Raw genomic sequence first — 10,165 nt, forward strand, 5'->3', positions numbered from 1 at the left:
GCTCTATCGGACGGTTAAGGATACTCAAAGAAATGCTGAATTGAGACCACAGAATTAGCAGCCAAGTGTCAGACAGAATCTCTCCGTGCTATTCCTCTCCTGTTCCTGCTGATCCTTCATCCACTTGGACCCCGCATCGCGAAACTGCGTCTGCCTGACGAGGACGGCGATGTGGTTCAAGCCGGCGGCCGCGTTCATCTCCCAGAGCTGGCCGGCCAACCGGGCAACCGGCCATCTCCCTGCCCGGCCGCCCGGGCCCATAGACGCTTTGCCCTGATCAGAGCGCGCCATCGAGCTGCTTTTGACGAAGAAGCGGCGAGGTCTCCCTCTGTCAGCTCCCAGCTCCGAGCTCGAGCAGCGCCGCCGGGCTGCATCGCATTCCCGCCGTCCACCCTCCGGCGGTGGTGCTGCCGTGCCTCAGCTGCCGTCCCGCGCTTGTTTGGTAGGGAGGACGAGGACCCAGTCAACCGTTGACGTTCAATCTACGACCGATCTTGGCCGCACGTGCTCCATCCAACCGTCCGGACGGGACCCATGGGTGGACGGTATTTGAAATACCGTCCACCCGCGGTCGGTGTTTTGGGCGCCGTCCGCCCCCGGTTGTCGGCTTGTCGCAAGGACGCGCCGGCTCCGCTGCACGCCGTGGCTCGCCGGAGCGCCCCCCGTCTCCCCACTCCCGAGCGTCAGCTGATCTCCTCCATGGATCCATTCATGCTGCTTAGGTCACACGCTTCAACTAGGGAAGAGGAGAGGTACCATGGCGGGCGGCGAACACGAAGAGGGCACAAGCTGGCAGCTGCTGGACGGTCCTGGCTCCTGCGCAGCTATGAAGCTGCAGGCGGCCGGCTGGCTAGCATCTCCTCTACCTGCACGAAGGCATGCCCGCGAGTCGCGATAAGGACACCTCAGCAATGCAAGATGTTCTTGACGGAAGCGATGACGAGGCTGCAAAACGCCCATTACCCAGCTCTCGTCCTGACCGGCGGCGTGCATCACCACTGCATCGCGCTCCCATGGAGGCCTTCCTACCCGGCCATCAAGCTCCCGCGCCTGCCTGACGCGGATGACCAACTCCATCGACACCCGAACTACGCCGTTAAACTCGGATCTGACGGCGCCAAGGGTGGACGGTGTTTGAAATACCGTCCACCCTCGGACGGCATCTGGTTTACCGTCCACCCCGGCCATCGTAACGACACATCTCTACTGCAGTTCGTGAATCGCCGGAGCAGAGCCGCATTGCTATTGTCCGTGGGCGCAGGGAGGAAGACCTGGACGGGCTCCCGCCCACGTCCAGGGATGGAAGCCATTTCTATCGCGCTTCGCCACCACCGGCGAGCGCGGCGACATGAGGCTACGACCGGGACGTGGCCACCGTCTCACCGGCGTCCTCCTCGTCGTGCGCGAACTCGAAACGGCGCCATCGGTACGTATGTGGCTCGTCTGTCTGGAACTGGCATGGAGGACGAGATCGTGAGCAGGAGGCAAGACCTGCGCGGCGGGCGCGTCCAGCCACGACGCGAGACGGCGAGAGATCGGCGGCATTGAACAGCTTCGATGAGCTCATTGTCGGGAAAAAAAGGAGATGCAACATCAGATTAGTATTCGAATCCTGTATAAGGAGATGGGCTGCACCAGTGACCAGCCGGACTGCATCCGCGCGCCCAGAAGCTGGCCGTCTCCCTGTCCGGGCGGCCGGGGCCATGGACGCTCTGCCCGGACCGGAGCACGCGGTCGTGTTGCCCGTGATGAAGAAGCTACAGGTTCTCCCTCTGCATCGGCTCCCAGCTCCGAGCTGAGCAAAGTCGCCGCGCTGCATCGCGTCCTCGCTGCCCAGCCTCCAGCATGGCACCGCCCTGCCCCTCCCTCTCCCTGTGCTTGCATGAAGGGGACGATCCATCCAGTCAGACGTTGACCTGCGATCTGCGACCGATCTGAACCGTACATGCTCGATCCAACGACTAACAAGGACGATGCAGTCAAACCTCTGACTATGCAATCCTTGACCGCGATCTGAGCCGCATTTGCTCCATCCAATGGTTTAGAGAGACCAAGGGGTGGATGGTATTTGAAATACCGTCCACCCCTGGTCGGTGTTCCCGGCGCCTCCGTGGCACTAGTGGCGGAGCTACACTTGCTCGTTGGGGGTCCGCCGACTCCTATGGATTTCTAAAAACTCAATGGAAATTACTGTTCATCACTGTTCTCTAAAGGCGAAGACTCCAGTGTGCCATAGTTAAGACCCGTCTCCATTTTCGGCTGGCTTCGCCTGGCACGCCGTGGCTCGTCGGAGCGCCGTCGCGTCGTGGGCGTTGATGGATCTCATCCCTTTCCTCCGTTAGGCATAGTGTTCATAACTACAATTGTAGCATAAGGGATGGGCGACCATCGTCGCGGCGAGACTGCATCCGGAAAAGCAGGCCGGCCATCTCCTCATCGCCACCGGCGCTGCGCGCGTACGGGGCGAGCTACTGTGAAATTATCAGCATGACGCGGGAGATAGATAACGGTGGAGCGTGTGCGACGGCTCTTGCCGTGGCCAGCAGGGATGGTGGAGAGGTTCGAGAGCAGCTTCCACACGGGTGCTGACTGGGCAGCGTCGTCGATGAGGAGTACGGAGAGGTGCGAGAACGCCTTCCACAGTTCCACGTACGTGCTGATTGGGCAAGTAGTGCCACGTCCAGAGAAAATTCCTTATTTGCCATCAAAATTTACAGTGCTTCCCTATTTGCCATTGAAAAAATTTTCTTTCCCAATTTGCCATTGAGCTAAACTTTGTTTCCCTATTTGCCATTTCCGTCCGTCTGATAGGATAATAGTAGTAGAGAGCAGATGAAATGACCATTTTACCCTCGGTACAAACTCCCGTTACCTCTCCCATACGCCCCAAATCGATTGGGTGAGAGCAGGGGCACCCCCCTGCCGCGGGAGCAGCCCAGGCGGCAGCGGATCGTGCGCCCCCCCCCCCTTCCCCGACGCGCACATGCCCCGCCATGGCCTCCAGATTCGGCCAAGCTCGAGGAGACGGCCATGGCATGGCCGAGCTCGCGAGACGGAGCTCGAGGAGACCCGCCATGGCGCGCGGCCAAGCTTGCGCGGCGGAGCTCGAGGAGGCCCGCCATGGCGTGTACCGAGCTCGCGCGGCGGAGCTCGAGCAGGCCCCCCTGCGTGCCCTAGCTCGTGGAGGGAGCAGGGCCACGCCGCGCCGCTCTGCCTTCGCCGCTCCCTGCCCTCCTGCACGCGGCATTCCGCCCCCGCCGCGCCGCGCCGCTCCGCCCCGCCGCCGGCGGAGGAGGGGCTGCCGGATCCGCCCGCACCACGCCCACGCCCCGAGGGAGGGAAGTGGGGGCTGCAGCCTTCACCGCTGACAAGATCCGGTGCTGCGGCCGCGGTGCGCAGTGACAGGCGGCGTGGCGACCGCGGGCCCACCGTCGTCGACGTCCCGCCGCCGCATCTGCTGCCCCCCCTGCGTGGAGCTACAGCTTCGGGAGGATGGAGCAGGGGCCGCGGCAGCGGCCGCCGCGCGCGCTCTCCCCTGCTGGCCACGCCGCCGCGGCCGGCGCTGCTGGCCCCGCCGCGCGCGCCCGCCCCTGCCGGCCACGCCGCGCTCCCGCCCGCGGGCCGCGGCATCGCGCTCGAACCTCGGCCGCCCGCGATCCGGCCGTAGACGGCGCGGAGTTCGGCCTCCCGCCATGCGTCATGCGCCCGCCGGGGAGAAGCTCGACGGCAGCACAAGGCCCCGCTGGCCTCCCCTGCTCTGGGCCGCAGCGGCAAGGAAGACGATAAGGAGGGGGAGAGGCAGAAGCTCCGCCCACCTCGCTTGGCCGAGCCCGGGATCCGTCGGAGAGGAGGGAGAGAAGGGGACGGAGGCTTACGGTTGCCGGGATCCGCCGGAGAGGAGGAGGGCCCGGCCTCCCCTGCTCCTCCGCGTCCCCTGCTCCTCCGCGTCATCATGCGGGCCAAGGGAGAGAAGGGGAGGGAGCTCCTGCTCGCCATCGCTCGGCAGGCGGTCGTGGCAGCGCCGGCCGCTCCTCGCCGCGGGCTCGCCTGGCCCTGCCGGCCGCTCCTCGCCGCGGGCTCGCCTGGCCCCGCGGGCTCGCCTCCCTCCCGCGCACACACGGCAAGGTGAGCCGAGGGTAAAATAGTCTTTTCATATGGTCTCTAACACTGTTACCCTAACAGATGGGCTAGAATGGCAAGAAGGGAAACAAAATTTGACTCAATGGCAGATAAGGAAAGAAAGTTTTCACGATGGCAAATAGGGAAGCACTCTCAATTTTGATGGCAAATAAGGAATTCTCTCCCACGTCCAACGGGTGACATGGTTTCAAATAAGAGTGGTTAATAAGAGTGGTTTCGGCTCGGGGGTAATTTGCATGGTTTCATTAGTTCGATGGTGTAGGATATAGTATTGTTGTATAGAGTATAAAATGGACGATAGTGATAATTCAGGGTTGAAAATAAATATTTTCATAACAAAATTACTGAATTTCAAGCAGAATAAAAAACAAAAAAAACGTTCTGGTAAAACCGCTACCACCAGGGAAGACAGACCACCTCCGATGAGGTCTGTTCCAGTGGTTTGGAAGTACCAGGTATATTAGCATCTACAACACCATATAAATACACTTTTATGTTAGATATCATGAAACTAATTTGATGTTTTAGATTTTTATTTTTTATAAGAGTAAAATGCACTGTAGGTCCTCAAACTAATTTAGGTCCATAAACTTTGAAAATGTATTTTTAGGTCCAGAATCTATTTAAGTGAGTCACTTGATGTCCAAAACTTGCCACGCCATCGCCCGCATCCGACGTGGACGTGCCACAGTGGCACCTGGCCCGGTGAGCGCGAGCGCGCCGCCGGGCAAAGCTCGCCTGCGCCCGCGCCCGTGGCGGCCGGCCAGAGCTCCCCACGCGTACCGGCGGCCGAGCCGAGCTTGCCTTTGCCTACACCTGCGGCGGCCGGGGCATAGCTGCCCTCCACGCGCACCCATGGCGGCTAGGGCGGAGCTCCCCCGGAGCGCGCTCGCGCCGGCCGGCCAGACTTCGGGCGGAGCTTGCCTGCGCCCACGGCGGACGTGGCGGAGCTCCTCGGCATGCACGCTCGCGGCTGCCAAGCAGAGCTTGTCTGCGCCCGAGCCCGCGGCGGCCGACCGGAGCTCCCCTGCGGGCACCGGCGGCCGAGCCGAGCTCCACCGCGCCGGCATAATCCAGCCACTCCGTTCACCCTCCATCCAAATTGGTTGTGTCAATGTGTTCGCCTCATCCTTGTGCACCTCTTGTACCGCTCAATTGTACCCCGTAGTACCGGAGCCGCTCACCCGCCCCGTTCTTCCTCGCGGCCGGCCGGCGCACTGCCGCGGACCGCCTTGCCATGGCCAGCTTTCTCCGGCCGTGTTTTCTTCCACCTTGCTTTTGTCTCATGCTCGCCTTGGTGCCGTAGTGCTCTCTGGCTTGACCGTTGGTCGATTTGTGCAGCAGGTTGGCCGGAACACGAAGCTCGTCGACGTTCAGCTTTTTGCCACCGCCTCCGTCATGGTCGACCGTGCTCCAGTCGATTTGGGGCCCTGCTGTCATGCTGTGCTGCTTTGGGGGTGAGCCTCTGAGCATGCCCGTGACGTTTGCGTGGTCAATTTGAGGCCGGCGGGTCCTTGGCGCCGTACGGAGAGGGAGCCGGCGAGGTGCTCGGAGCAGAGCATCCTCTGCCCCGCCGCACGCCCCCATGGCTCGCCGGCACGCGAGCTAGAGCTTCGCCGCTGCGGCCGGAGCCGAGCCGGGGCCGCTGCGAGGGAGGAGGATGGGGGTGGCGCCACGGCCGGAGCCGAGCCGGGGCTGCTGCGAGGGAGGAGGAAGGGGGCGGCGCGCAGTCTTCCAGGAGCTCTGCTCCGCCGCGAGGCCCCTGCTCCGCTGTGCTTGGGATCGGACGAGCTTGAACTCAGCGGCACGGCGCCTCGCTCGGCTCGCTCACGGCCGCCCCTGCTCCTTCTCCACCTCCTCCCACTCGCACGCGCACCGCCGCCGCTCCACGGCCTCCGCGCACCGCCTCCGCCCGGATGCTGCAGTCCGCGCCACCGCCCGCCGCGGAACGCCGGAGCCCCACGTGGCGTGGAGCCCGGCTTGCCCCTGACCGCGGGCGCCGCTCCGCCCGTCCCGCCCACGACCACTGCGGAACAAGGGAAGGGGGCGAAGGGTGCAGGCGAGCTCTACCCGGCGGCACGCTCGCGTACGCCACGCTCGCGCTCACCGGGCTAGGTGCCAGGTTGACGCACGCCTCGCGTGGACCAGCGAGGGCGCCCTCTAGCTGCCACCGTGGCACGTCCACGTCGTATGCGGGCGATGGCGTGGCAAGTTTTGGACCTCAAGTGACTCACTTAAATAGATCCTGGACCTAAAAATGTATTTTCAAAGTTCATGGACCTGGATAGAACAGCTCAACTAGTTTAAAGACCTATAATGCATTTTACTCTTTTTATAAACTTGATTAGATTAGAGAAGTTTGAAGTAAATCTAACAGGGAGGAAGTGCGAATGCGTAAAGCCCTTTTCATTTTCATCAGCATTCATTCACGTTAATTCTTTTTTGACGAAAGAGCATATTTTATTAATTAAATGAAACAGGTGCCTCCATACGTCCTACATCTGGCTGTTCTTTATTGTAAACACCGTCTAGGAAGCATCGCACACAATCTTTCCTAAGGAGATTTAGCTGATAGTTTAAACGTTTATTTGGCTTGTTCTTCTCCCTCCACCTCTAGCGTGGACTGGTTCGAACTTCGGATAACCCGCAAACACTGTAGGAGCCATGGGGTTCAAGAACTCCACCACGACCTTTGCCCAGAGCTGGGGCAGCACACAAGGCCGGCTGCTGCGCGTGGAAGTCCTCGTCCTCTTCAGCGCCTTGATTTGGATCCTCATCGAGTTGCTTGGCTCACGCCGGCGGCGGCATAGTCATGGGTTCTTCCGCTTCTTCGTGTGGATGGTGTACACGCTCTTCACAGTGCTTGGCCCCTACACCATCGGATTGCTGCAAGACGGTCCCTTCCGTGACCAGACGTTTGTCCTGTGGGGCACCATCCTCCTCCTTATCCAAGTGAGTGTCGATTCCCTCCAGGCCCGTCCCGATGGGCGTGCAACCGGTTCAGCGGAACAGGGCCCCCAATTTGGAGGGCCCCAAATACAAGATCAGCAGCCTATTAGATCTATTAATATTTTGGTCTGTGTCATTGGCTCCAACTAGTTGCCTATTGCATTACGAGAGCTGGTTATTCCGTCGCCTTTTTTCCGCGGCAGCAACGATGTGTGGTCTTCTCGACTGGCACGATCACGCGACTTAATAGGACAGAGGCACAAGGCGTCGATGTGCCATCTGCGACAGCCGTATTTTATTCATTTAATCGATGATGAATTGATTATTTTTATATGCATGCATCAATTGATCTAGGCAGTTCTTATGAGAGATCGAAAAATCTGATATTGATGCTAAGGCAAAAAAAAAATTTACAGTATCCGTCACATCGAATGTTCGGACACATACATGAAGCATTAAATGCAATTGAAAAAATAACTAATTACACAGTCTAACTGATTAGCATGTGATGAATTTTTTAAGTCTAATTAGTCTATAATTGAACATTATTTATCAAGGAACAATAAAATATACTACAATACCAAAACTAACAATTTTTCACCAACTAAACAGGGCCTAATAAACAGTATATGGATTTGCTAGTCCAGTACGTAGGCCCTACTTGATATTTTCGTACAGGGCCCCGGTTTGTGTCGGGACGGCCCTGATTCCCTCTCAGTTTACAGCATTCATGACATTGAGCAGAGGAAGAGGACGCTTGTGCAGCACGTGTTACAGATCATCCTCGTGCTATGGCTGATTATGAATTGCAAAGGTCACAACAAAAGCTACACTGCAACCATCTGGATATTCTGAATTCACAGCGTCATTTTGACATACAGAAAGTCTGGGGTTTTGTGCAATGTGAGCAAAAAAGGAGGTTTGCTGAAGCAGTCGAAAGTTGTTGCTGATTATATGATGATTGAGCATGAGCAAATACCACCGGACGTCACTCCGAATCCTCAAACCATGGAAGGGTACAAGTACATATTCCATGGTGAAGAAGAAGTAGCTTCTCTGCTTCCCACTGCACCCGAATATAGAGTCGGATTTAAAGAGGAGACACGTACAAGGTTCAGCGTGCTCATGTTCCAAAGGAGGGTGTTTAGAAAATGCACCACCATTGATTCCGTGTGGCGATGGATCAAGAGTCAAAGCATTCTCACCGAGGAAGATGTGGAAATAGCGAAGGATGTTGCGCTCTCCTCATTGTTTAAATTGATGAAGCGGAGATTGTGTGTATACCGGATTGGTGAAGCTGGTCTCACCAAGACATTAGATTTCGTGCTTCAAAGGCTTATCTCTGAAGAAGGTAACTATGTCCGTGCTTTTAGAGTTATAGAGATGGAGTTGGCATTCCTATATGATTTCCTCTATACAAGATTTGATATGAAGTCTTATATGTATAAGGGCTTTGGATTTTACTTTGTTGTAGTAACTGTTACTGTTTGGAATATTATCTCTGGAGCATTTAGCCGGCACTACCATCGTAGTAATTTGGAACAGAGAGTTCATGGAACCGATGTTATTCATTGGGTCACCATTGTGCTGCTTATCATTGTGTTAGCATTGTCCCTTTTACCTGCCACCCTGGACAGGAGGTGGCATATAGTGGTAGTGGTTGACATCCGGAATCCAAGTTTCTTGCAAGCCACGGGATGGACACGGAACTTTTCTATTGTAAAACATCAGGCAAAAAATTACTGGCAGAGAGCGATTGGCCAGTACTCCCTGTTACTCAACTTCGACTACCACCAATGGAATATGCTAACGCGTTTGTCACTGGGTTTGGTCGAGGCAACAAGAGAAGGACAGAAGGCTGGGAAAAAGATCATGTTGACAGATGAAATCATCGAGCGCGTTCTTTCTGCGTTCAAAGAGAGCAATGGACAGCTACAAGATGGGCAATCCGCTCTAGCCAGAAATCAGCTACTAAGCCGATTCTCATGGGCCTGCACCCTGCCCACACATATCCACAAGATTCTCGTATGGCACATCGGGACGACCATCGCCATGGATGAGCACCCGGTTCCCCGAACCGGCGACCAACATGTCGCCAAGACGCTATCAGACTACTGCGCCTACCTGGGAGCCTTTGTTCCAGACATGCTGCCTGGCCATGGCTACGACACCCAGCGCATCTTCGACGCCGTGATCATGGAGGCTCAGGATGGCCTCACCGGGTGTGACACTCTGAGCAGGAGGTGTGGGATGCTGATGGAAGGGTTCTTGCTGAGCGGCAGCAGCTGCACAATCCTACAGCTGGGGGGCAGGCTCGGGAGAGAGCTCAGAGGCGTGGTTCCGGAGGCTCAGAGGTGGAAGGTGCTGGCTGACTTCTGGGCGGAGTTCATCCTCTTCCTCGCGCCGGCAAGCAATGTTGAGATCCACGCCGAGAAGCTCGCTGCTGGCGGGGAGTTCATGACCCATCTCTGGGCACTGCTCACACAAGCCGGCATTCTGGAGCGCCCCTCGACGACCGACGGTGTGGGAGGAGGTAACAATGGTGCCCCTACACATGATTCTCCGGTTTGAGGAATCAAAACATTCTTCATCCTCGCCATTATTCTGGTCTAAAGCATACTGCATCCGCTTCAGCTGGAGGTTAATTATTTGTTATGAATGTTCATTCGTCAGATTTGGAGTTAATTTGGGTAAAGTGTGGATCTTGTTGTTAGCAGTGTGATGTTCGTGTAATAATAAAGCAGAGTTGTTGTCTGATCAATGTCTGATTTACTGTTATGTGGTTTATCATGACGTTTGTCCGTTGCATCTGAAGTTAATTTTGGTACAGGGTAAATCTTGTTTTCACATGGTTCTGCTGTAAGTTAGCAGTGTGCTATATTTTGTGTAATAAAGTGGAGTTAATATCTGGTTTACTTTTGTCAGTTTGTGTGGTTTCTCAGCCTTAGGAGTATTCGGGGACGTCTATTTGTCGCGCGCACGGCTGCGCGAGATCCTGTCGCAGAAGGAGGAGAAGAGCACCAACATCGCTGGAGGAGGAGAAGAAGCGCCACCACTGTTCATCTTCCTCGCGGAG

General features: G+C 57.0%; 1 protein-coding gene across 1 annotated transcript; it reads left to right on the forward strand.

The window, feature by feature from the left end:
- Positions 1-6,804: 6,804 nt before the first annotated feature.
- LOC120670383 lies at positions 6,805-9,660 on the forward strand. The gene is made up of 3 exons (XM_039950470.1): positions 6,805-7,092; positions 7,768-7,859; positions 7,971-9,660. The coding sequence occupies exons 1-3, from the start codon at positions 6,805-6,807 to the stop codon at positions 9,658-9,660; spliced, it is 2,070 nt and encodes a 689-aa protein (XP_039806404.1).
- The last annotated feature ends 505 nt before the right edge of the window (positions 9,661-10,165 follow it).

Source organism: Panicum virgatum, chromosome 4N, assembly GCF_016808335.1.
Source record: "Panicum virgatum strain AP13 chromosome 4N, P.virgatum_v5, whole genome shotgun sequence".
NCBI lineage: Eukaryota > Viridiplantae > Streptophyta > Magnoliopsida > Poales > Poaceae > Panicum > Panicum virgatum.